The sequence below is a fragment of the Vigna umbellata genome, chromosome 8, assembly GCF_029865625.1.
Source record: "Vigna umbellata cultivar VRB3 chromosome 8, Vumbellata_1.0, whole genome shotgun sequence".
Taxonomy (NCBI): Eukaryota; Viridiplantae; Streptophyta; class Magnoliopsida; order Fabales; family Fabaceae; genus Vigna; species Vigna umbellata.
The window spans coordinates 30,456,224-30,483,649 of NC_142172.1; the positions used below are offsets into that span (position 1 = coordinate 30,456,224).

Genomic DNA, 27,426 nt, shown 5'->3' on the forward strand with positions numbered 1-27,426 from the left:
TTTAAATTTTTAATATAATAAAGTAAAACATTCTTGATTTAGTATACAAACTTTAATTTTATTATTTTTATTTAAACTTGGTTAAGATAATTGAAGATATTTTCGTTTTGGTAATTAGTATGTATGTTTATGAAAGTAAAAATATATAATTAATTACTAAATATCATATATATATATATATATATATATGGGTTTGCTAACTTGCTTATGTCCGTTTTTCAGTTGGTAGATTTTAGCAATGTGTATTGGATTTTAGTAGACAAAAACACCCTTATATATCATGAATGTTAAGTTATAAGATTAAGGGTATTTTAATAATTTTTCCGTTAAACAATTTGTCTTTGTAAAGAATTGAGTCATTAACATATTCACCTTCAGGCAAAGGTTCATTCAAGATCTCTTCAATTTCACCATCTTCACTAACCTCTCTAATTTCATCATCTACATATGTTGAATCATCATCTCTAAAAAAAACCCTCCAGGCCAATTACCAATTCCTTTCGATGTCATTATGCTTCTGAAAATTAGATAAAATTATATACGGCAAAAATTATAAAATGAAAACTCATTATAAAATCATTTTTTGTAGGAAATTTTTAACAACGAGTGTTTTTGATTTTTTCCTGGCCAATTACCAATTCCTTTGATGTCATTATGCTTGTGAAAATTAGATAAAATTAGATAAGACAAAAATTATAAAATGAAAACTCATTATAAAATCATTTTTTGTAAGAAATTGTTTAACAGCGAGTATTTCTGATTTTTTCCAAGTCAATTACCAATTCATTTATACTTGTGAAAATTGGATAAAATTAGATAAGACAAAAATTATAAAATGAAAACTCATTATAAAATCATTTTTTTTGTAAGATTGTTTAACGGCAAGTGTTTCTGATTTTTTGAATTGGGGCTATAGTAGGGATGACAGAGAAAAGGTTGGAGTGAGAAAGATGAAAGAGAAAGGGTTGAGAGGAATGAGAGAGGTGAGCAAGGGTTTAGGGGGTTTCTTTTTTTTTTTTTAGTTTTGAGAATGAAAATTATTAAAATACCCTTAACATTAAAACTTAGAATCCATGATATATAAGGGTATTTTTGTCTACTAAAACCCGATACACATTGCTAAAATGTACCAACTGAAAAACAGGCGTACGTGCGTTAGCAAACCCCATATATGTATATATATATTAACGAAAATAAAATTTTTATATTAAGGTTATAATATTCTTTTATGCGAAATATATTAATACTGTTGTACTAAATAAATTATGTATCCATCTTTTAATGAACAAAGAATAAAAGTTTATAAATAGATTATATACGTTCTCTCTTTATTTTAGTAGAATTTATTCCTTGCATTATTTTACTTTTTTTATTGTTAAGAAGTTAACTTTAAGCCTAATCCAACCCTACAAAATCAGCTTGTAAGACGAGATTTGCATCCACTTATATATATTATAAATTAATTTATCTCTAGTCGATGTGAGACTTTCAACACACACCCCTCACACTGAGGTATATACATCTCGAACGTGAGACTAGACATTAATGGGTGGTTCGATAACGGCCGGATAGCAGGTGGAACAATATGCCCAACAAACAACAAATATCGCTAGGATAGGCTCTAACCCAGCTTTGATACCATAGAAGTGGACTTTAAGTCTAACTTAACCTCATCCATATTAAGCTTTCATGGGTCATGCATAAATTGACTAACAACATTCACTGCATAGGTAATAATATATAGACGTGTATGAGACAAATAAATTAATTTTCGTGTCAGCCTTTGGTATCTTCCTCTGTCTATGCTTGCTGAATTTGAGCATTGAAAGAGTTTATGATGTTTTTCAATTGGTGTATCAACCGGTTTACTCCCAAGCAGCCTAGTTTCCAATAATAAGTCAATAGTATATTTTTTTTTGCATAGGAAAATATCATGTTTTGATCTAGCTACTTTAATACCCAAAAGGTATTTGAGATTTCCAAGTTGTTTCATCTCAAATTCAGATACAAGATATTATTGTAAACTATAAATCTCATCTTGGTCATTTCTTGTAACAATCATATCATCTAAATATATAATCAAAACTGTAATTTTTCCTTTTCCTCTTTTCAAAAATAAGGTGTGATCATAGTTATTTGCTCTATAGCCAAAAGCCTTCATAGACTTGGTAAACCTTCCAAACCATGCTCTTGAGGATTATTTTAATCCATATAGAGCCTTCTTTAATTTGCAAACCTTCATTCCAATTGAATTTATCATTCCTGGTGGAGAATCCATATAAATTTCTTCTAAAATTTATCCATGTAGGAAAACATTTTTCACATCAAATTGTAGAAGAGACCAATTTTGATTTGCTACTCGTGACAGTAGTATTCTCACAATGTTGAGCTTGGCTACCGGTGCGAACATCTTTTAGTAATCTACATCATAAGATTAAGTGTAACCATTAGCCACAAGTCGTGCTTTATGCCTCTCAATAGTTCTATCAGTTTTATTCTTAATTGTAAATACTCATTCGTAGTCAACAGTTTTCTTTCCTCTTGGTAAGGACACAAGATCCCAAGTGTTGTTTTTTTCTAAAGCTGTCATCTCATCAACCATTGCTCTGGTCCCTCTAGGATCTGCCAAAGCTCCCTATATATTATTAGGAATAGAATTTGAAGATAATTGAGATACAAATGATGCATATGATTGGGATAACCTGTGAGATGACACATATTTACTAATGAGATCTTTAACTTTGGCTTGGAGGTCTAGTTCATATTTAGTTGGTGGTTGACCCAGTTAGAACGAGGTGAAAGATTATATTGAACAGTAGTAGACTCGGTGTTTGATGTGATGGTGGTCTCACGTAGACAAAAATCAATTTCGTGATTGGTTTCACCTAAATTAGTATTATCAAGGGTAGGACCAAGAGAAACAATTTCACGAATAGTTTCAGTGATAGGATCAGAAGGTACCTCTGAAGAGTCAAGTCGAACCTATGGAGAAGATTGAACCAATTGGTTATGATCAGAAGACATTGTATTATCGTAAAAAGAAGTGTCCATATTTAGGATTGGCTCACTTCCTACAGAATGATCCTCACACAATAATTTATCTTCACAATATAATTTTATATATAGGATATCAAACATACTAACATCATGATTATGCACTTCACTTCCATTGTTTCCCCTGAAGTGTAGAATGAACATAAAAAAATTCATGCTTATTAAATGTCACATTCATAGAGATATAAAATTTCTTTGATGGTGGATGGTAAGCACAATAACCTTTTTTAGTTGATCCATATCCAACAAAAACACATTTGATAACTCGTTCTTCAAGTTTTGTACGTTGATATGGGTGTAAGTGAACATATATAACACATCCAAAAACATGAGGTGGTAAATGAACTATGGAAGGAAGGATATAATGATCAGACAACACATCTAAAGGCATTAGAAAGTTAAGCACTATAAGAGGTTTGATTAATTAAATAAAATGCAGAACTCACAGCCTTTACCCCATAAATGAGATAGGACACTATCATCTACCAAAAATGATCTTGTCACCTCTAATATATGTCTATTTTTTCTCTCAACCACTCTATTTTGTTGTGGTGAATAACGACAAGTAGTTTGATGCAAGCTACCTTTAGAGTTCATGAAATCTATTAATTCAGTCTTAAAATATTTTCATCTATTGTTTGATCGAGACCTTAATAGATGTGTTAAATCGTGTAACGATCATATGATGGAATGAATGAACCGCATCACACACATCACTTTTATGCTTAAGAAAAAAACATTCACGTTACTCTAGTACTACTGTACAATCATCAACAAAACTAATAAACCATTTTTTTCATTATGTGTAGATTGTGAGGCAGGACTCCAAACATCTGTGTGAATTAATGAAAAAAAAATAATTTTTTTATTGCTTAAGAAAACACAACACGATGACTTTTTGCCTTAATATAAGTTTCATAAAGAAAATAAGAAATATTACATTATCTATCTTGTTGTACTAAATAAATTATTTATCCATGAATAAAAGTTTATAAATATATTATAAATGTTCTCTCTTTATTTTAGTAGAATTTTTTCCTTGCACTATTTTACGTCTTTATTACCACCATTACATCGACATACATTTTATTTCGTTAAACTCTTTTATTGTTGACACAGTTTATTTTTATTTGAAAAAAAAGGTTATTCTAAAAAATATAAAAAAGAATATTTAAAACTATATAAATATACAAATTTTGTTTTAAAAAAGTTTTAACTAGAAAAAAATATGAAAATAAAAATATTTAAAAATATCATTTTTTTAGTTCAAATTTATAAAATAGAAAAAGTATTAAAATTTATTGAAAAAATTTATTTAGAAAAAAAATATAAAATAGAATTGGGTTAAATATGTTTTAAGTCCCTAAACTATTGGTCGTTTCTGGTTTTCGTCCCTCTTTCAAAATAAGGTACAATTTGGTCATCATTCTTTTCGAAACTCTAGTTTTAGTCCTCGAAACTTTGGTTTTAGTCCTCGAAAACTACCACATTTTTAACGGTGTTAGTTTTCGAGGACTAAAACCAAAATTTTGAAAAGAATGAGGACCAAATTGTACCTTATTTTGAAAGAGGAACGAAAACCAGAAACGGCCAATAGTTTAGAGACTAAAAACATATTTAACCCAATAGAATTTAGAGCTTTTCTATGTAATCTTTTATTTTTTTTATTTTAAGAAGTTTGAGTATTATGAAATTTGTTTCTTTTTTTCAGATAATTAGTTTCAAACTCGTGTCTGTCCACAAGTTAATATTTGTTTGTGGGTATATTAAAAGAGATTGAGAAAAAAATAATAAATATTTTTAAGTTTATAATTAAGTTTTGAATAGAATCAATTTTAAAAATAATTTATAGGTTTAGAAGATTAATATATTTGTACAAATATAAATATTAGACTTGTTTAATAAGTGCATTGATAAACTTATTTAATATTTTTTGGTTATATTTATCTAATAAATGTATGTAACATCTTGTTTAATGTTTATTTTTGTTATATTCATCTAACTAATGTATGAAATATTTCTTATTGTGTATTGCTAGACTTATTTAATAGTTTTTGTTATACTCCTCCCATTAGTATGTCCAAATTTGTCTAATGTGTATATTGTTAGATTCATGTAATGATTTTTTGCTATATTTGTCTAGTATTGTTGTTAGACTTTTCTAATCAATATATGTGTAATATATATTTGCTTAAGTAATGATAATATAAATACATCAGTGATATATTAATTTTTTTTATTTTTACTTGTCTTGTTGTTAGACTTTTCTAATCAATATATGTCTAATATATATTTACTTAAGTAATGATAATATAAATACGTGATATATTTCAAAACAATTAATTTTTTTAATTTACTTTTTATTTCAATCTTACTGAAGTCTTTAAACTTTATATTTTCAAGTTAAAAATAATAAAAAGTGAATTCGATAAATATAAAAAAATTAAAATATTAAGAAGTAATTTTTTTTATTACAAATATGTAATTTAAACTTTTAAGTTAAATTATTAAGTATAATATTTTAATTTATTCTATTACTAATATGATTATTTAAAATTTTATGACAATTTATGTGTACATATGATTAATGAGTTTTTTTATTAAATAAAATCAATTTAATTTTCGTGACATCACATTTTAATAGATTTACCACACTGCCATGGAATCATAACAATTCCAATAACACAAAACACTTAGATGGTAAAGAAAACATAAAAAAATTAGTTATTATAGTTATCAAAGTATAGTTATAATATATTTACTTTTTTAGAGCAACAAAACTTCAAAAGAAGTTTGAATATAGATTCATAGTTTTTCAAAAGATTTCTAGTAATATGGAAGAACTAAACACATGTATGCATCAATCTTTTCACTACCTAACTTCTGTTCAAAAGCAACTTTCTTCCCTGCTTTTATCGATCAGGTGACAAATTTCCAAACAATAAAACAAACAAACGCAAACAAAAAGGTAAACAAAATTCCAAAAGAAACCAGGTGTAAAATCAATTAAATTATCATCATACATAATGGACTATATTAAACATGTTCATATCATACATATCCTATTTCTAGACTCAATCATTCGATATAGTATTGATATGAGGTCCCGGTAGGTTTTACACTTGTGGTGATCTTAAATGCTCCGCAGAACCATTATCAACTTGGTTTTATATTGTCACCACAAGATTTTATGTCCTATGCGTGTTGAATTTTGTATACATTGCAATCAATTAGAAAATATTTTGAGTATATATAATTTTTAAAATAATTATTAAAAAAGTTAAAAAAATAGTATATACATTTACATTATCTATGTATTTTTAGCTAAATTCTTTCTTGAACAGCAATTGAAAGGTAGGCTTCCAAATATATTACTGGTGGGGGATAGTACTAATAGCACTGAATATCACATGATTAAGTATATTCATCAATAATGTTAATATTTTACTTCTATAGATTTGCACAAAGTGGAAATACAGTGCTTGAAAATGGAGAAATTCTTAGTATACCAAACTGAGGAACTTCAAATTTATTTCATGAAGGAGTTTTTTCAACCATTAAGCAAAGGCAACAATAAGAAAGATGCCGAATTGAAGTTTCCCTTTATTACACCATTCAATATACCTTTACCTTTTCCACATTTAACTTAACCCTTTTGTGCTGCAAATGATTTGAGCACAGTTTCTGTATCAGCATATTTGGCAAAGTAGTGAGAGTTGAAATCCTTGTACTTGAAAGCCTTAAAAATTGGAGGGTGATGTTCATCGGTGAGAGCTTCTGCTGGCTCTACGACACATTCATCTGTAGGAGCAACGAAGAAAGCAGCAGAAGTACGTGTATCATGTGAATTTGTCACAGCACGATGCTCAGCACTTATTAACTTTCCATTACTTATTACCTATATTCCAATCAAGAAAAAATCTTCAACATCAAGTTTAATGAAAGAAATTGCTCCTTGAAAATAACAAGTGCAAACTGATACATAAATTATTCCCAACAATCACATCTAAAATTTTCTTGATGAAAGTGTTTGATGGATTAAGAGAAGTATACCTGCAACTGGTAGCCTACGTTTATGACAAATGCATTAGGAATAGGTTGAACTGCGATCCAGTTTCCATCCTTGAGCACTTGAAGGCCACATACATGATCTTGGAGTAAAATGGTTATGAGATTAGGATCTGAGTGCTTAGTAATTCCCAGTGCCAAACTTGGTTCAGGGCATGGTGGATAATGATTAATTGTAAGAAGCACAGACCCAGTAAGATCGTTCTCAAAATATCCACATTCTAGACCAAGCCCTTCACTTATCAAACTCAAGATCCTAGAAGCCAACTTCTTCACTTCAACTGAAAACGACCCAACACACTCTCTGCTAAAGATGAACAACACTACTATGGAAGACAAATCATTTGAATATTTACACAACTATATATATATTTAGCACTTGAACTCCACTTGTTTGAAACAACCCTATATATACTAGTAACTAGTTGATTGAGTAGAACTTTTTCATTTGAATGCAGCAAAAACAATTCTTCAACTCAAATAAGATAAGACAGTTTTTCATCTGAACAAGTCAAAAGAGTTTTTCTTCCTTTTTTTTTTTCAAATGAAAAGGTACAACTTTTATAATTACCCACTTTCGTTTACCTGTATCTGGTTGGATTTTCAGGCCAGAGGTGTTGCCACTGTTCCAAAGGATGACATGGGTGCCTAAAATTATCTCTCCACAGATGAACCTTTTCATTTGCATAATTGACACTGCTGGTGAACATCTTGCATGTCTTGGAAGGATCATCTGAACACAGTTTCTGCTTTTCCTCTGCTGGCATCTCAAATAACTCTTTGAAAACACTTCTTGCTTCGTTCATTACATTCTCGGAAATTCCATGATTGATAACCTGCTCTAATCATACATAGCTTTCTGTTAAACATCACCATATAACATGTTGAATAGTCTATAAATGTTTAGCTTCTGCATAGGAGAAATCTTAATGTTTACCAAAAATAATATTATAGTAGTAATAAAAAAAGAAGTGATCATTATCTGAACCTGAAAGAATCCAAACTCCTCAGAAGCCTTGATAATTTTCTGAATTGTGTTGGTTCTATCACCATTTTCTGCTTCACTGAGATCAATCACAGAAATGTTGCTGCCAAAGGGGATTTTGAGGTCTCCTGGTCTTAATTCTGGTGGGAATATGTAGTCTCCAGAGAGAGATTCATGATTGAATCGGCTTGAAAGAAGTTTATCCATCTAATTTCAGTAGTTTTGGTTCTGTTTCACCACTGAGACTAAATCCAAAAATGGATTCGGGTATTGATGTTGAAGATGAACAAGAAAATACTTGTCGTGAATTTCTAAATCCTTTTGACTCTACATGATGAAAATGTTGATCCTGTCTTAATGCTTTGAAACGAAAAATTAGCAAGTCAATTATTAATCTGAATGTTATTTAATTAAATTAGTCCTATTTCATATATTAACGATTGATTAACCAATGCAGTTTATATTCTAAGAGCTGACGTGTAAACTCTTGGTATGATTTATTCTTTATTATTTCAGAGAATCCTTTGCCGGCTATCTAATTCTAAAAGTCTTTGTTTTTTATGTTCGGTAGTATATCAGTGATATCTCCGATTATTTTGGGTCCACGATAGATATTTGATACCTAAAATAATATAATATTTTTGTATAAGGCTTAGAAAATTATCTGAAGATGTTTCCTAGGCCACCAGACTTTTGTTTGGCTGGCCCATCCCATATTAAATTGAAGGCAAAAAAGAAAAACCAAATTGCTTGTGTTAAAATGATAATGATTTGCGAGTGTAATAAAAATAATTTGAAAGTCAAGCACTGTCATTACTACAAATCTTACCACTCAATCAGATATCATCTCATCATTCTTATGTTAAAATATATAAATCTTTGAGACAAGATTAAATATCAATGATGATATGCTAATAAATAACACGATAGATCAACAAATAATAAATTTCATTGAGATAAGTTTCGAATAACTCTAAGATTTTATTAAGAACTAGAATTTAACACTGACTTAACTTTATAAAACTAACAAGTAAAGTTTTCACCTATTTAAATTCTGAAAATTCAATTGACCTTATCTTTAAATTCACCTTACCTTCAGTGGGTAATAAAAGATAAATGTGAGCTGATAATATTGAGTGAGATTACCTGTGATGTGGTAGGGCCATCAAAGACACATATCAGATGTGATATGACAAGTGAAATTGAGGAGGAGGCAAGGTTCATATAAGAGAAAAGAGAAACCTCCAAGAGTAAGTAACCCATTGAAAGGAGAGACTAAAACATGCTACAAATATTGACCCCTCGTGCCTCTCTTCATGTCACAACTTGTTTCTTTTCCTTCTGATTAATCCCCAAATGCGTCTTAGCCTGCTAATCCTTTTCTTCTTTCATAGCTTTTACACTTTCCTCAACTCTTCTTTGACTCATAATATACACTTTATAATATTATCATTTCTCTTATTTATAGCATGACTTTTTTACCTTTAACAAGAATATTTTTTTTCTTTACTTGTATCAATATGGTGTGACAAGATTAACAGATAAAATTAATCTTTGATCCTAAACTACATTCAACCAAATAAAAAAAGGTAACCACATTAGTCAAACCTATTTATGTAGTCATTCCCCATCTCTTTTTCACATCTTTGCTTATGGCACTGAACAAGAATCACTCCTACAACAACAAACTTGGATATGAAGCTCTCCCACCCATCAAAGCCCTGGCTGAAACACTTCAACACCAACCACAACCTTCTTCCTCAGACTATGCTTTTCCAATATTTGTCATTGTTGTGCTCAGTATCTTAGCCACTGTTTTGTTGCTCCTCAGCTACTTCACTTTCTTAACCAAATACTGCTCAAATTGGCGTCAAGTTAACCCAATGAGATGGATTTCCCTCCTGAGAATGCGACACAATGAGGATCCCTTCATAGCATTCTCTCCTGCTATGTGGAACCGAGGACTTGATGAGTCTGTCATCAGAGAAATCCCAACTTTTCAGTTCATAAAAGAAGAAGGTGAGGATCAAAGTGTGTATGGCTGTGTGGTTTGTTTGGTTGAGTTTAAGGAACATGATGTGCTAAAAGTTCTTCCCAATTGCAACCATGCCTTTCATTTGGACTGCATTGACGTGTGGCTTCAGGCCAATTCCAATTGCCCCCTTTGCAGATCAAGCATTTCAGGCAACACACACTGTCCATTGGATCATATCATAGCTCCAAGTTCTTCTCCTCAGGATTCTCAGTTGCTCTCCAATATGGGTAGTGATGAAGATTTTGTGGTTATTGAACTGGGAGGAGAGCCTGGAGCAGTGCTTCCACAGGTGCAACAAGAGAGGAATGACTCAAGGGGAAGCTTGGCACATAGAAATCACTCTACAAGGAAGGTGGAGCACTTGAAACCAAGGAAGTGCCACCATGTTTCCATCATGGGAGATGAGTGTATTGATATCAGAAAGAAAGATGACCAATTTCTCATTCAGCCAATTAGAAGATCTTTCTCAATGGATTCAGCACATGATAGACAAACTTATTTGGATGCTCAAGTCATAATACAACAAAACAGGCATCAGAATGAGGCTAGTGCCAGTGAGTACTATAACAGCAGATGTAGAAGAGCATTCTTCCCATTTTGTTATGGAAAGGGATCCAAAAATGCAGTTCTTCCTCTGGAGAATGATGTTTAGTGTGAGAAGATTTTCATTTTTTTCATCTCTTTTGTTTGGACAAAACCTAGTTGCAGTTATAAAAGTATGTCGTTCTTGCATCAGAATTGGAGTTTGTGTCTTTTTCTACTTTCAGTCATCAAAATGGAGATCTTTAAGTTTGGGCTGGCTTACTCATCATCCAAATGAAGCAAAGATCTTTGGATCACAGTGGTGAAAATTGGCAGAAGCAAATGGTTTGTGTAGAGTGACTTTTGCAATGATAGTGACTTAGTGAGTCTGACAGTGGAATTGCTGTGAAAAAGAAAAGTAAAAAGCTTTGCTTTTAGGATTAGTAATTAGTACCTTGCTTAAATTGCAAGGCGTGGGTATTTTCCTTTTTTAAAGTTTGGTTTTACTCTGAGATGAATGTAAATGATTGTTAGCATTGTATCACTTTCATACTCATTCTTTTCACTGGGTACAGTAGTACTTGGGAATTATAATTCCGGGTCCTTCTTTTCTGGATGTTATGATGCTCATTATTCCATTTACTTTATTGTATTTGTCCAGAGAATGTGTAAGGGGGTAGAACAAGCAAGCATGTGTATAAGTAGAAGCTATTTATTGGAAGCCAGAGAGTATAGGGTCCCAGGCAATGAGCAACCATAAGTAGCAGCATGAGAAATGTCTTTTGTGGAAATTATCACTAATACTACCTTTTTGCCTCATTGCAATCATATGAACAGAGACCAACTGCATGATAAAGCATTAAATGTGGTTTAATTTGGTATTCAGCATCTGTCCTTGTCCTTTCATAGCTCCTAACCACTATCTCCCCGTGGCTAGTCGTTAGTGATCTTTTGTGTTGTCACAACTTTTCAGGAATGTTGCAGGTAGCTGATTTATACCAGAGATATCAGCCAATAATCAAAAAACTGCAAGTGTACTCTTATAAGGATACTGATACAAAATAACTAAATAGTACTCATGGTTACATGAAGCTTTGCCATTTACAATAGGTTTTGTAATTACTTATTCACCATCTGCAAAACTTACCTTCTAAGAGAGCTATAAACAATCTCCAGAAACGTCACTGTCCATATTGTTCTTCATTATTTAATGCTTCCTCCATTTTGAAATAATGGTCATTTATAATTATGACACGTTGAGTAAAAAATAAAACACCCTATTGATTTTTAATATTTCGTCCATTTTAGTGTATCCTTCGTGCATATTCTATGTTAAGATCGTCCTCGTCTGATAGTTGAAACCACTGAGCAACTCAGCAATTTAGAAGAAATGGGAATCAATATTCTAAATGCAAGCAATGCTAGTTAGTTCCTTCTAAAAGGTATTCATCAAATCAATTTGATTCGATAAATTAAACTATTCAAAACAACAGACATGTTTTGATATTTTTATCTCTAAATTAATACATTTTTAAGACTGAATATTTGAGTTGTACTTTCATCCTTTTATATCTTTGTATAGTTTATGGGGTATTACCAAATATATTAATTTTACCATGTTTATTATATAACATTTTATCATATTTTAGAAAGAAAGAAAAAACTAAGAAGTAATATAACTAGAAAAAAAAAACATAATTATTACAAGAACAACAGATGTTTTCACTCTGCACTGAAATAAAAATAAAAAATATATAAAACAACCAATAAGATAAAAACTTTTAAAATGTCGATATATTTTTTCTATCATGATAATAACTTGAACCAATCAACATATCAATACAAAAATATTCAAACTCCAAATCAAATCAATTAAACTACATACCATCAATTCAAACTTAACTTCACTCCAAACTAAAACCAATATAACGCATGAACAGTAGCAACATTATAAAACAACTAGGGATCGAAGTACATTATTTGAGGAGGAATTTCCATATTATTAGTGACAGACAACTAAATACTGAGAATTTAAAAGAAAAATAAAATCTAAATCGTATGATGGCAAATCCTATATATATATGATTGGGGTATAACTACAACTTAATTTCAGTAATAACCCCCACAAATCTATGAGGAAGCCTCAAAACTGGTAAACAGATACGAATATCATAGAAGTTCATTACAATAAAACTGCTGAGGATTTATGTCATGATTCCAGCTTGGAGTCCCTGGTTATTGCAGGTGTTTTCCCTAACGGCAAAGCCTTCATAGGAATCTCATTTGCAGAGGGACCATGGGCCTTTTTCTTCAATTGTTCAAGAAGCCGTTGAGCTTCTCTAAGTTCATCTTCTGCACTTGCTCCGTGGCTTTCCCAAGCATCAATTGCTTGCTGTTGAAATTCAATTGCAAGGACATAACTGCAATTCCAGGAATCAGCTGTTTAGAAAAGTATGAACTTATCCCTTTGATCAGATATGTATGCTGTATCAGATACCCCAGAGGAACAACAGAGAAAAATTAGTTAAAGGAACATGCTTGTGCATTCCATTCAACTAATAGGAGGGTATTTTTACATTTAATATCACTACTAGATAATCAGATATTCCTCTCAATTCCTAAAATTATCGTAATTCTATATATACAATATCAGTTCCCTATAATGAGAAATAGGTAAAATATATCCATGAATGAACAAAACTAAACAATTTCAAGCATCTTAGGTAATAGGTAGGAGAGCTAAAATCATATTACTCCGTCTCACAATGACTGCAATTCTGACCATTTAAAAATCTCTCAAATTGGCTGATATTTTCACATTCCAATGAAGTAGTATTTTTTTTTCATCCTAATTTGTCATTAAGTTAATTATTTTCTCTATCTCCATTAAAATAATGCATTTATTGAAAAAGTTAGACTATTTTAATAAATTGTTTCAAAAAGTGGTATATTTATTGTTCTTAATCTATGTGAAAGAACCTTAAACTACGGTCGTGGTTTGGTTTAAATTTAATAAACAGCAAAATACAACTGAACCACCCAAGAAACTTTATGCATAAAAGGTCGCTTACCAAAAGAAATTAACTTGTCAATCTTTTAAAATGACATTTTGTATTTACTAGCAGAAATATGGAATAGCACATGCAGAGATGGTGGTAAACATAGATTCCCCTACAGGCACTTATATTCTATCTTCATCCAATGTTTGCTCATCAAACAAAATCAATTGCACCACAGAGATAAAATTCCAGCGTACATTCCCTGTAAAGGATCATTATATAACAACTTCAAAAATAAAATTCTGGAGACTGTAAATAAAATAACATTGGCAATGGAGCTCAATGTGACCAAACTCAATCATGAAATGCGTTAGGCTTAAAGTTCAAAACAGAGCAAAACTTATACGGTGTCCACATTTGCAGCATTTCCTAAGGACATAATCCCTTTCATTCAAGATCCAACCTCGAGGATATCATCTTTCAACTCAATTACATTCTATCCCATATTTGAAGAATAGAACTCTATGCAGTAGCCCCAAATCAGAAATCCTATGCTAAGTATAAAACACAGGATAGTGATTACAAATTAATTCATTTGAAGATGCAATAATATACAATCTAGTTTGATGAAAAATAACAGGGTGAGTGCCACACACAAATTAAAGGACTGAGTCCTGCACAATTCTTATAAGGAAGCTGCCAATAAACATAATGTGAAAATACAAGAAGACTTATTAATCATCACAAACTCTTCTCTGTAATAAATCATTAAAGAAGAATGCTTGAGAATTCAGACATCCAGGAATTTCACTAGTCCCAAACAGTAGTTCTTATGGAATCTGGATAGCACAGTAATGGGTATATGCTCAAAAGAAGTATGTTTAGAGTTTAGATTGACCAGAGAAGATACCATAAGACGTAGTACATCATATAATATTCTTAGAAAGGGGACTTAAAGTTTACTCAACCTTGCAAAACCGATTATAAGACAACATCTAATTGATATAAGATCTTCAACACATGGTCTCATGCCAAGGACTGGACATCTCAAGTATGAAACTAGGTGTTTGTGAATTATCTGATAGCAAGTGGTATAATAAGTCCAACAAATCTTGTAAGGATAGAGTCTAATATCAACTTCAGAAAATAAAGAAATAGATAACAGAGCTTAAAAATGTCTCCCTTAGGTGCTCATATCGACAATAGATGTCACACGATGATTGGAAAGGAAAGTGTAAAAGACAAATAATAGGTACATATAGGTACTACCTAAAAACAGTTTTTGAATAAAACCTACTTAACCTATTCTGAACCTAATATAACAACCATAATAAGTGTACAAAAAACAAATTGCTCTTATAATCAACAAATAAAGAGAAATGATATCAACATATGAAATCAAAACAATAAAACCAATGATACCTTCCCATTTCGCCATAAGCCTTTGAAAGATTTTGGCATGCCTCAATTGTATCTACATGATGTGGACCAAGAGATACATCCATGATATCCTTTGCTACTGCAAACATTTGTGCTGCTGACTGGGGTCTATCCAACTCTAAATACGCTGCCCCCAAGTTGTTGTAGATATAACCCACTCCAAAATGCTTGGGACCAAAGCTATCTTTCAATCTTTCAGCGGCACTTTCTAAATAAGGAATAGCCTTCTGCACCTTACCTGTCAACAACAGTAACCAACCTATTCTTGCAGAAACACTCCCCTCCGAGTGCTGCTCTTGTGGCTGCTTCTCAAGCAAAGCTAGTGTTCTCTTCAGCAACAAAATCGCAGTTTCAAACTCATTCATGGTTTCATACTGCATTGATATCTCCGAGTATGCCTCGGCTACTTCCACAGGTGAAATCCGTTCTCTTTTGTCAAGAATCCCAAGGGAAACCTCCAAACACCTCTTGCACTCCGCAAACTTCTCTTGATTACACAGTGCTTTCGCCATTGACACAAGCACAAGTGCTCGAGTCTCACTATCCTTCTCCGTCTGATGCACTACACCGTTCAAAGTACCAACAGCCTCGTCATACCTCCCCAAAGCAATCATCATATTTGCAGCATCAATCTCAGCGCGTAACAAATCTGCATTGAGATTCCAATTCTTCAAAATTCTCTGAGCCAAAACATTCTGCTCCAGCGCCTTCTCGTGCTCCTCCAACCCGCTATACACAATCCCAAGAAGTTTTCTATCATGCGCAACCTCCACTGAGTTCTGCCCCAACCCCTTCGTATGAATCTCCAACGCCTTCAAACAGTAAGGAAGCGCCTCCTTGAAGTTCAAAACCGCGACATAAGCCTCAGCCAAGTCACGGTTGGCCTTACCCAACTCCCCACTGTCGTTTTCAAAAGTCATCTCCTTAATCTCCAAACACTTCCTAAGATTCTCAAGAGCCTCCTCCCTCCTTCCCATGGCATTCTTAACATTGGCCAATTCAAGCTGCACAGCATGCAGCACGGGCCTAACATCATCAACACCAAGACCCTCATCCTGCAACCTACCCAATACCCTATTGGCCCTATTAAGGTACCCTAAACTATCATTAAACCTCTTCAACCTAAAATTAACAGACCCCAACAACTGCAAACACATGGCAACAGGTAGAGAAGGGTTGGAATTATCTTTATCCAAAGCTTTCAAAGCTCTGTTAGCAAAGGAAAGAGCTTTCTCAGGATCCTCACCTTCGCGATCAAGTTTAAGGCCAATTTTCAAAGAAGCCAAACCAAGTTCTCTCTCGTCGAAAACTTCTTCCATGTTACTGAACGCCTTGAGCATTTCCTCGGTGGTTTCTGCGGACTCAAAAGTCTCCTCAAGCTGCGAATTTTTCATGATTTTGAGCTGCCTAGAGGGTATTGGAGATGTTTTCTGAACGAGGGTGCCCATGTTTCGAAATGGGGTGGTGATAAAGTCGTTGGGTTGGATGAGTAACTCGTGGGTTTTGGTGCAGCGGTTGAAGGGTGCATCGCAAGAGTACGATTTGTAGAAGGAAGAAATTGACCTCCGACGAGCGAGGAGAGACAGCGAATGCCAAAGTTTTCTCATCTTGGTGAATTGTGGAGCTTTCTCGATCACTTCAAGTTTGGGTTAAACCTTTGTAAAACCCTCCATTGAAAAGAAGAGAGAAAGCGAGACTGTAAAAGGAAACGAAGCGAGAAGAAAACGTTGCAAACGCCGTCGTTTTATCTTAATAATGTAGTATCAAACTTAACGCCTTTGCCTGAATGCGTTGGAAATTTAAAGACTTCAATTATATTTTTACTTAAAATTAGTATATTTTAATGTTTGGTACTTATTAATTTATTATTAAAATTTTGCTTTTATGTTTTACTGACAGAAAATTAAGTAACAATATTAAATTACATCTCATAAATGACAATTATGTACCTCAAAATTCACAAATATCTAAATTAATTTTTTTATTTTAAAATTGAATTGAGAAACAAAACCAAAAATCCCTTTTGAAAGAGACATTTTTTAAGAGGACGAAATACACGATAGAATTATCAAGACCAAATGAAAAATATCACATACTTATTATTAAATTTTCAATTAATTCATTTTTTTATCTCCAAACAAATGTAAACTATATAGTTTATAGTATATGCTGCAGCAAATCCTGTGGCATACTTCATAAGTTGAACAAAGTACAATTCTTATTTATTTTTTAACACTAAAAAAATCCTCGCCATTTAAAAATTACGATATAAGAAATATTTCCTCGCCATTATACAGAATATTATAGCAATTTACGTGAATGCTAGATGTAATAATCAAATATTGTAACTATACCATTAAAAACTTAGATCTTGAACAGAATCTAACAATCAAGGAAATCCTAACTTGAATTATAAGAAATTAATGTAAAAAAATTATAGACATCTGATTCAACCAGTCTATTAACAGCAAAGAATAGTTTCCATTTCCACACAAATAATGTAGAAATGAAAATCATGATTAGACATGGGAACTCTTGCATTCCAGAAACAAGAAACAGGCTAAAACAAAACAATGAAGGTTAATGTCATTACTCAAGGCTGGCTGCAGGCTTTAATTTACAGTGGGATTTTTTGAGGGAAGACTCACCAAAATGAAGATTCAATTCTCCTGCATTTAAATTATCTGCTTCTGCCATATTAGGTAGCTCGTGATAATCACCCCCGTACTGGTATTGCTCCTCATCATGATCTTCTGATCCCTTATCAGAAAATTTATCATGATAATAGCATGTTGTTTGGTGATTGAAATCTTGTGGCTCCAAAAAACTTGTAGAATCATGTCGACCCTGACACAAGTTTTTCTGATCTTGATCTTCTGACCCTCTGTCGGAAAATCTATCGTGGTAATTACATGTTCTTTGGTGATTGAAATCTGGTGGTTCCAGAAAGCTTATCTGACTATCTTCATTCCGAGGTTGACTTCTCTCCCACCAACGACTCTTGATAGTGCGAGGCACATCAATGGAATGTGGATCCTCGATTAGGCTTTCCCAGAAGAGGAAAGACGATGTGGAAGCACCCAGATAGGAATCAGCACGTTCATTGCAAAACTTGTTCATGTGTTCGTCATACTCATGTTCATTTTCTTCCAAGATGGGAAGCATCCTATCTGGGGAATGATGCTGAGTTGCTTCAAAACGATTTGTTGAAACATGTCTAGGAGTTGCATAACGAGGTTGGGAAATGTAGTACCAATCTAGAAGATAGGGATTATTGTCTCGACTGCTGGATTCAGTTACCAACAATGAACCCAAGTGATTGCCGGTCACAAAAGTACCATGTGACATTTCCCTGGATGTAAAACTGTTTCTGTCTGTATAGCTTCTCATGTTAGTGTGATCTCTCCATGGTTTGAGGGGAACAAATCCATGTCTTTCTACATGGTCTGCTAAGTTTTTGTCTCTGAATGTTCTCAGATTTTGTAGAAACTGCTTTCCTTTAGCATTTGGTTCCCAAAAAGGGTAACTACAATGGAAGCTGCAATGACAACAAATGTTAAACAAAACTTTTAAGCCTCCAGAGAGGACTAATGATACACCAGCAAACTGCCTTACTCTCTTTCTTATCCTTTGCTACTTAATATTATCATAATTAACTTTTTAAGTTTTCCTTTATATATATAAGATCTTATATGATCACAGCAACGTCAGTGAAAATAGATTGTAATGGAACTTCTAAAAGATCAATCTCATGACTGAATACCTCAAGAATGATTTCTCCAACTTCCCTTGGGAACTTCTCTGGCTACGAGGCACATTAAATGGAGAGCCATAGCTGCTGTTTCCATACTCTTGAAAATTGAAGACACTAAAGCTGGCAAAATCACAGGATAAAACATAATTAATATGGTTTGCTTGCCCTAGAGAAATTAATGTAAGAAGTCTCAAGAAGACATTATTAAATGATGAAATCATAGGTGCATGCCAACCTGCAAACATCACCAACACCTTCAACATATACAGTAAAATTTTCAATAAACTGCAGGATATCATCAACCCGCTGCGAAATGAATGAAAAAAAAAAATACTTAAATGGTGTATAAATTAAGATATAATTCCATTCTTCTGCAATCGAAAATAGGGAAAATTATTATGTTTAACCTTTGGGACCACAAACAAAAGCAAGAATGGAGTAACCAAAATTGAAGCCATCTCCTCAAGTAACATCATCCCACTATACTGCACCGCCAAAAGAAAAATATTAGTATTAGTATGGTAGTAGCTCAAACCTACTTTATAATGAAAACAATGGCAACAGAGAATGGTGGGTTTTTTTCACAAAAGTGGGACAAATTTGTGCATAAACTGGTCATGGGTTGAATGTGTAGACTTCACACGACTTCTAAAACAAAACCATATGTACACCATACAATGTTTAAAAATTTTAAAAATGTGAAGTCGAATGGTGAGAGCACGACTTCACTTCAGTGTAAGAATGATGCTCAGAAGTCATCAGGAATTACGAAGACTTCAGTTTGTACAGGTCGTCAAGAGTCATCCATAAGTTTTTTCAAACTTGCAATTTACAAGCAAATTTTCCCCCACTTATTTTTAAAAAGAAAACCAGCAATGGTGGGTTTAGTTTAATATCCTGAGTACCTGGAATAAGGTTCCAAACTCATTACGGACCATTTCAGTACTTTCTTTGCCCCGCCATCTCTTTGGCATATAATGTGTATGGTCAACTACCATTGACATTGCTCCTTCGGGATCAGTGACTAAAACCTCATTATCTGTAAATGCAACCCGTTTAAGAGCAGTTATAGCTCCAAAAATAGCAGCATACCATAACAAGTTCCGACCTAGTATCTGCATTGATTTTGTGTTTTAAAAGAGAAAAAATATTATCAATGACTGTAATGACATATTTGTAAATTACTCTTTGACAGAAGAATGAAAAAGATATTACATGACCCTCCAGCAGAGACTCTTCTAAAAAAGCAAGGATGATCAGAATCGCAACAAAGCCACCCGATACGAATGAGATGAATTTTGCAATGATAGATTTGATTGGTGAAGGGAATTGCTTCATATAGATAGAAGCATGAGATACACCACTATTAATCCGATGCTTGAACAAATGATCCACCTATAAAACACGTTACGTACTGTTGAGCTTCGAATTACGCACCAACTTCAAATATTAATGGTCAATACATATAATAATTTTAGCTTGAAACTACAAGAGAAAACATGAACAAAAAAAATTTCCAACATGTCCCATACAACATAGTTTAAAGTTACTAAATTCATAGATTTCTTCAATAATTTCATTCATTTATGTGTATTGCAAGAAAAGAAAACAGCACCTCATTGAACTCCCTAAAGACCCATTGTGACAAATTTGACCATCTTCGGGATGATATTATGCTTGGTTGATTATAAAATTGCTCAGCATATCTCAGAAAGAGATGTGACAGCATGAATATCATAAGAAATGGAGAAAGCAACAACATTGCACTCCCAACTACCATAAGCCTTCTCTTTAGTGTCTTTGAATCTGACACAAAACTCATTCTGACACGAAAATTTCTGCATACAAAGTACATTCAAGGAGGAAACCAACATTAGAAACATAATACTATATTCAGTACATAGTTTTTCACTGTATTCCATAGAACCTAAGGTTCTTTTGAAGGTGATATATAAAAAACAAAATAGTGGTTTAGAAAGTAAAAAAAAAAAAAACACTTTATATTTTTTTGTGATATAGTAAATCCTAAAAGAACACATTTATCTGATAGAGGATATAACTTATTGAGGACTAAAATTATGAACAAAACATGTAATCCAAAAACTTTTAAAAATGAAGAATGAAGAGGTTCATGAAAAAATAAAATAGAATGAAGTATTATATTATCTAAAATGGAAGAGGGCATGTTATTAATGAGATAACATATAGTAAGAATAGTATCAACCCAAAAATATTAAGGAACCTCACCATGAATTAAAAGAGTGTGAGTTGTTTCAATATTTGTATTTTTGCACTCAACCACCTTATTTTGTTGAGGTGTATAAGCTCATGAAGTTTGATGGAGAATATCATGGAAGCCATAAATTGTTTAAAAGAATGGGAAAGGTATTCGCAGTCATTATCATTTCGCAAAGTTTGAATAGAAACACCAAAAAGATTGGAATATATAAAATAATTCAGAATGGTTTTCTATTAAAAACAATCAAGTAACAAAATATTGAAAACTTAAACTAGACTTAACACGACTAGATCTTCAAATATCATAGTGAACTAAGGCAAAAAGGGACGCATGTTAAAAGACACTACAAGGAAATGAACTATGACGGACACAACTCACACACCAAATTGGATAACTTAGATAAGTTGGAAACAAGTTGCTGCAATTTGACAAGACTGGGATGACCTAACTGAGCATGACCTAACTGAGCATGGAGAAAAGATGAAGACTTTATAATTGGGCCAACATGTGTAGAAGAACGGAGATGATAAAGACCATGAGACTCACATTCAATGTAAATCACCTGTCTCAAACTTAAATCCTATAAACAAACCAAATGTTTTGTAAAAGAAATAACAGAATCAAGAGAACACGTTAGACGACTAATGATAATAAGTTAAAAGGAGACATAGGGACATAAAGAACATTATCAATGGATTGAAAAAGGAAAAAGTTAACCATCCCAATACCATGAGCTAAAACCCTAGATCCATAAGTCATTATAACAAAAGGTAAATTATCTAGAGAGGATAAAGAGGAAAACAAAGATTTGTTACCAGTAATGTGATTTGTGGCTTCTGAGTCGAGAACCTAAGGAAGAGAAGAAGATTGAGTAAGACAACAAAAGATATATATGTATGTGATACAAAAGCAGTCTGAACTAGAAAGTTGTTGATCTTCATACCATTTGAGAAAGTTACTAATAATAACATATTTGTCGGTGATATCACATGAAGGAGGATCCACATGAGGTGATTATGAAGGAGGATCAATTTGAACAACATCAATAGATCAAGGAGGACATCCATGTCATGTAGATCACTTATCAATCTTGCGACCTAACTTACCATAATGGTCACACTTATGACGTCCTTTTCCGGGCTTGTGAAACAATTGTGATCATCATGTTGAGATGCTAATGGGAAGGAATTATCAAAAGAAGCAGGTGTATCATTGATGAGTTTAATTGGTACACGCAAAAGAGTGGAACAAGTAGAAGTCAAATTGGGTACAACGGTGAACCCAAAAGTTGATCACAGATATGGGAATATTTATCTGCATGTTTGTGTAATGTCAATACCATAAACTTTGATTATTGTTTTATTTCTTGGGCAAGAGTAGAGGTAGGGGACAATAACTCATTAAATTCATGAAGAAAAGCATGAATCTTATCTATATAATTAGCCATAGTCATGATGCCGAAGAGTAACAACATTGAAAAGATATTGTCAAACACCATAAAGACGTTGAGTATCATTGGTGTATAATAATTTGGCTTGTTTCTAGACTTTAGAACATGTGTTGTAGGAACGAAAAATTTGGTTTAAAGAAGAGTGAAGGGTACATTTAAGAATGATGCATAATTGAGCATCAATTTTCACCCAACGGGAAACCTCAGCAGAAGCAATATCAGTCACTTTTTGAGTAATATGATTAACATACCCTTGACTATTAAGCCAAAGTTGAATGTTTGATGCCTAAGTCGCATAATAAATGTCATCTAACTTATATATAGACAAATACACATTGACATAGTTTAGTTACTAAGTCAAATGCATTGGTGGTGAAAGAAAGATCAGAAGAGAGAGCAACGAAAGAAGTCATAGATGAACAAAAAAGAGAGAAATCCTAAAAATCTAAGGTTCTCAATCAAGAAAACAATGATAGATCCAAAAAGAGGAGGCTGCGACGAGTCAACAACAGTGATAAGATCTAGAGAAGACTACGCATGTGCCATCGCACACGACTGGTAAATATGGCATTTGCAAACTTCGACCGACATGTGGGAACATGTTTGGACTCTGGTGGTGGGGTTGTTGGGCTGAGACGAGTAAAATTGTGTGGTCGCTGGTTGAAATTAAAGCTCTTGTGACGATGACGGCGGCAAGTAGTTACAATAGCGGCGACAATGGACGTAGAGAGGGGTGATGGAAAATTTTTAAAACAATCTTAAATTCTAGATACCATATTAAATATAATCTCTTTTATATAAAATATGCACATAAGGTATCGAATTTATAATGAAAAAAATATGGACTAAACTCAATATAAATAATAAAAAAAGTAGTTTAAGATAAAAAAATAAAAATAAAATATTTATTTAATATATTTAATAATCTAATGTATCTACCAAATATATTGAAAATCAAAAAAATATATCTAAATAGTTTACGGAGCTTATAAAAATCCATAATAAAAGTGCACATGATAGAGACTCTTTAGTGTTTGACAGTAAGAAGTTAATATATCAAATACTGTCATTTAAGATATCTTTTGAAAAACCGAAAAAATACAATAGCTACACCTGAGAAAAGATCTTACCTTTACAAGTTTCAGGATGAAGTGATGCTGAATATAATGATTATACATGAAATTTGTACAATAATTAACATACCGGTCAAACATGCTTTGCAGGATGCACCAATGTAAAGCCAACTCAAGCGTTCTGGGTAGTATTAGACGATATTCTGTTCCATCAGTACCATATTTCACTGTTGATCCAGCACCTGGAACCCATTTAGGAATGGGGAAAGTAAGCACACCCTTGTTGACCATCCCAATCAAATAGTTCTCTTTTCGCATCAACCTCATCACAATGTCATGAGCAGAAAGATTCTTTACCACACAGAGTCTTTGTAAGTTTTGCAAATGAACAATCTTTTCAAGAATGCTAGCCCAGGACATGGTTTGAATTTCATGATCTGTTACATTGAGACTGCAAGAAGATCAAGGTAAATTACAGCAGAAAAACTAGTCATGCAAAATCTATCAATATATCTAAATGGTTTATCATATTGACCTGTTGTAGTAAAACAGACGGATTTTCAGTGTATCCTTCAATTGAAGGAAGAACTTCAATAAGCAAAATATCCAATAGACAAAAAATACTCCCAGGTATCCGACAAAAATAGCTCTGAGTATCGTTAATGGGGTTAAAGGGTGTTGATGAATAGCTTCTTTAGCAAGATCACAAGGTTCAACTCCAGATTCGACTGCAGCCATCCCACACTTGGCATTACGGAGCCCATTCCAGTCAACATATAAAAGGATAAATCCTGAAAAGCATATGATGAACCCTAAACTCAGAAGTTCAGAAATCCATCTTAGGATGATGCACCACAGCCCTTTCTCACAGTAATAGCTGTAAATTCTTTCAAAGAAGAAATCCAAATCGGCAATGGGTTGCACATTAATGCTCTCATCATCATTTAGGTCTGAAGGGTTCTCACTATCTGTATTTGGAATTCTTCTATAATCCGTCATTTCAATATCTGGTGGAACATCCTGAACACCTTGACGTTTCCAATTGAATACACTAAAAACAGTTACATTCCTTAGCCAGTGCAACATTTCTACAAACAGAACATAATCAATATTAGCCTTTCAGTCTAGACATTAAGAGAAAGTATTTCATATTAAAGCTTGGTGTTGCTAACAATGCACTTGGTCAATCTTATATAATAAAAGCTTAAATTCAGATCACCAAAAGCATCATATCCATCATTACCATCACAGTTCATTATCAGCTTCTCACAGGCAAAAGGAGGGCAAAGGAGTAGTTCTTCCAAATGAAGGAATTTTAAAGAAACATCATGCTACATTATACTCTACTCCAGTGAATTATAATTGTATAGCATGCCAATGATGCTACAAGTACACAGCCTAAACAATAGAATCATATCCACTCCAAATTTCAAGAGACAGATACGGATAGCAAAATTCAACTTTAGTAAACAAGTCTAACCACAACTAAATTTCCCCTTTATTGGATAGAAAGCAATGAAATTTTAATGTTTGCAAATAAAAAACTGCAAATTCAGAATAGGAAGTGGCGGTGTCATACTATATATAATAAACACTACATTATGGGCATTGCACCAAAGTAACAGCATGATCACACTAACACAACTACCTATGATGAATGAAACATGACTACACCTCGGCAACATCCCCAAATTTTGTCGTGAAACAAAAGTACATCAACTCAACCTTGTAAAATATTAGAAACAACCGCAGTAAAATATGCATTTGCAAATATAATATTGGAAACTTAATAAGTCAGGATCATCAGAAACAGAGTTTGAAAAAAAGACGAAAAATGTCAAAGGTTGTGAAGAATTTGAAAGGGGAGAAGCAATGAAACAAACAAAGATGGATTGTTTTTTATTGGTTAGCAAATTAGTGACATAGTTTTATAACAAAAATATGTTAATTTTTCTATTATATCTTTTTCCTCTTCTCTTCATCAGCTTCAGTATGCATTTATGATAATCAACCATTAGTTAATTATATATAAAATATTTATGAAGTGCATGAAAAAGTTCAAAAATATTACGAGAATTTGATAATATTATTTGATAATCTGTTTTTTTAACAGAAACGGTTTCTCTAACTTCAATTAATATATATATATATATATATATATATATATATATAATTATTCGTTTGATTAATATTTTGGTTATAAAACTTCAAGTTGCTATCCTTTAAAATTTTTTGTTTCAATTGCGTTGCAGTTTAAAACAAATACTATCCATTATTATGTTGCGTCAAATATGTGGTTTTCTTAAATTTTTAATTTTTCTTTTCAAATTTTTTGTTATTCACATGGTTTTTGTGTAACACACAGTAAGACAATGTCATGTGTTAATATTATTCTTTTGATTTTAATTTAGATTTTATATATGTTTTTTTAAAAAAAACCTGTTATATTTAAAGAAAACCGGTAACATTTAAAGATATTTTTTCTTAATTTCTATTTTTTATTTGTTTCTACATACTGCTTTGCAAAATATGTACCGTTAATAAGAAATTACAAGAAAGCACAACAAACGAAAATAATAAACACTGAAATCGACTTTCCATTCAGAAAATGCGACGAAAGGAGTAGACAGTTTCTAATTCATACACAAATATAATAAAATATTGATGTTTCTAATAAATTAAAATAAAAAATATAATCAGTAATTTTAATATAAATAATTATTTTTGTAATATAATTATAATTATGTTTTCTAATATAATAAAAAATAATTAAAATAATATAATAAAATAATAAATAAAATAAAATTTGATAATTTGATAATTTCATTTATTAAATAATTATTTTTATTATGTACATCAGTAAAATTATTTACAAATTGTTACAAATATATTTTACATTTTTTTATTTTCTTTAATCTAAAAAATTATAAATCAAGTTGAGAATATTCAAGTTAAATTCGATTGATCCTAAGTTAAGGCAAATACATCAATTAATCTGATAGACAAAATAATTTTAATCCAAATTATATTAAATTAAAAGAATATAAAATAATTTGAACTAGTTAAAATTGATCTAAATTCTAAATTCAATTTATTTTATTAAATCTAAATTATATCTAAACTATATTTTAAATTTATTAAAAGTAATACACTCATACAAATGTTTTTATTATTATTTTATATATATATGTTTGCTAATGTGCGCTCTTTTTTCAGTTGGTACATTTTAGCAATGTATACCGGATTTTAGTAGATAAAAATGTTCTCATATATTATGATTCTAAGTTTTAAGGTCAATGATATTTGAATAATTTTCATTCTCAAAACTAAAAAAAACAAAAAATCTCACCTCTCTATCATTCCTTACTCCTTTCAACCATCTCTCTTCTATCTCTCTCACTCTAACCTTGTCTCTGTCATCTCTACAGTAGCCCCAACTGAAAAAATCAGAAACACCCACCTAACCTTAATCTACCTTCCTAACTTATCCAATTTGTTTCTCTTTCATTTCCATCATCTCTCTCACCCACACATAGTAACCCGCGACACCGTAATTTGTTATTCTTGATATGTTCGTTTATTTATTTTTCACTTTAGTAACAAAATAATTGATGATGTTAACGTCTACAATAATTTCAAAACTAAAAAAAAAAACCCTTGAAAAGACGTTAGCATCAATCCATAATACTTGCAAAACATTTAGTTTCTTAATACCAATTTTAATAAAGTAATAGAATGAAAGAAGTAGAAGTTAAACTATGAGCGTGATGGTAACAAATTTATTAAGTTTAAATTCCAATTTGAAAT

At 32.1% G+C, this 27,426-nt stretch overlaps 3 protein-coding genes and 1 pseudogene across 4 annotated transcripts; 1 reads left to right on the forward strand and 3 right to left on the reverse strand.

The window, feature by feature from the left end:
- Window positions 1–6,533: 6,533 nt before the first annotated feature.
- Window positions 6,534–8,500, reverse strand: LOC124827361 (protein DOWNY MILDEW RESISTANCE 6-like). 2 transcript variants are annotated; one of them, XM_088097365.1, is made up of 4 exons: window positions 8,111–8,500; window positions 7,708–7,958; window positions 7,108–7,429; window positions 6,534–6,952 (listed from the first exon to the last, which is right to left on the reverse strand). In XM_088097365.1, the coding sequence occupies exons 1-4, from the start codon at window positions 8,312–8,314 to the stop codon at window positions 6,701–6,703; spliced, it is 1,029 nt and encodes a 342-aa protein (XP_087953491.1). In that variant the 5' UTR covers window positions 8,315–8,500; the 3' UTR covers window positions 6,534–6,700. The 2 variants fall into 2 exon arrangements, with proteins under 2 accessions (XP_087953491.1, XP_047156342.1); XM_047300386.2 differs by having other exon boundaries at window positions 7,108–7,426; window positions 8,111–8,496.
- A 727-nt stretch (window positions 8,501–9,227) lies between these two features.
- LOC124827329 (RING-H2 finger protein ATL16 pseudogene) lies at window positions 9,228–11,280 on the forward strand (annotated as a pseudogene).
- Window positions 11,281–12,590: 1,310 nt separating this feature from the next.
- Window positions 12,591–16,823, reverse strand: LOC124827359 (Tetratricopeptide repeat (TPR)-like superfamily protein). Its single transcript, XM_047300385.2, has 2 exons — window positions 15,086–16,823; window positions 12,591–13,084 (listed from the first exon to the last, which is right to left on the reverse strand). Exons 1-2 carry the CDS (start codon window positions 16,708–16,710, stop codon window positions 12,874–12,876), a joined length of 1,836 nt encoding a protein of 611 aa, XP_047156341.1. The 5' UTR covers window positions 16,711–16,823; the 3' UTR covers window positions 12,591–12,873.
- Window positions 16,824–17,616: 793 nt separating this feature from the next.
- LOC124827337 (autophagy-related protein 9-like) lies at window positions 17,617–24,705 on the reverse strand. The gene is made up of 9 exons (XM_088097507.1): window positions 24,155–24,705; window positions 23,750–24,070; window positions 20,473–20,695; window positions 20,073–20,252; window positions 19,763–19,972; window positions 19,265–19,342; window positions 19,093–19,163; window positions 18,867–18,977; window positions 17,617–18,641 (listed from the first exon to the last, which is right to left on the reverse strand). The coding sequence occupies exons 1-9, from the start codon at window positions 24,703–24,705 to the stop codon at window positions 17,693–17,695; spliced, it is 2,694 nt and encodes an 897-aa protein (XP_087953633.1). The 3' UTR covers window positions 17,617–17,692.
- Between the last annotated feature and the right edge of the window lie 2,721 nt (window positions 24,706–27,426).

Excerpts from the sequence above, each read along its gene's own strand:
- LOC124827361 (XM_088097365.1), bottom strand. The coding sequence starts at position 8,314 with ATGGATAAACTTCTTTCAAGCCGATTCAATCATGAATCTCTCTCTGGA. Across the intron at positions 7,959-8,110 it reads AGGAGTTTGGATTCTTTCAG|GTTATCAATCATGGAATTTC; the intron begins GTTCAGATAATG and ends TGATTAGAGCAG. Across the intron at positions 6,953-7,107 it reads ACGTAGGCTACCAGTTGCAG|GTAATAAGTAATGGAAAGTT; the intron begins GTATACTTCTCT and ends ATTGGAATATAG.
- LOC124827359 (XM_047300385.2), bottom strand. The coding sequence starts at position 16,710 with ATGAGAAAACTTTGGCATTCGCTGTCTCTCCTCGCTCGTCGGAGGTCA. Across the intron at positions 13,085-15,085 it reads GCTTATGGCGAAATGGGAAG|TTATGTCCTTGCAATTGAAT; the intron begins GTATCATTGGTT and ends CTGGAATTGCAG.
- LOC124827337 (XM_088097507.1), bottom strand. The coding sequence starts at position 24,705 with ATGTTGCACTGGCTAAGGAATGTAACTGTTTTTAGTGTATTCAATTGG. Across the intron at positions 24,071-24,154 it reads CGTCTGTTTTACTACAACAG|TCTCAATGTAACAGATCATG; the intron begins GTCAATATGATA and ends ATCTTCTTGCAG. Across the intron at positions 19,973-20,072 it reads AGTCTCTGCTGGAGGGTCAT|ATACTAGGTCGGAACTTGTT; the intron begins GTAATATCTTTT and ends AAATCAATGCAG.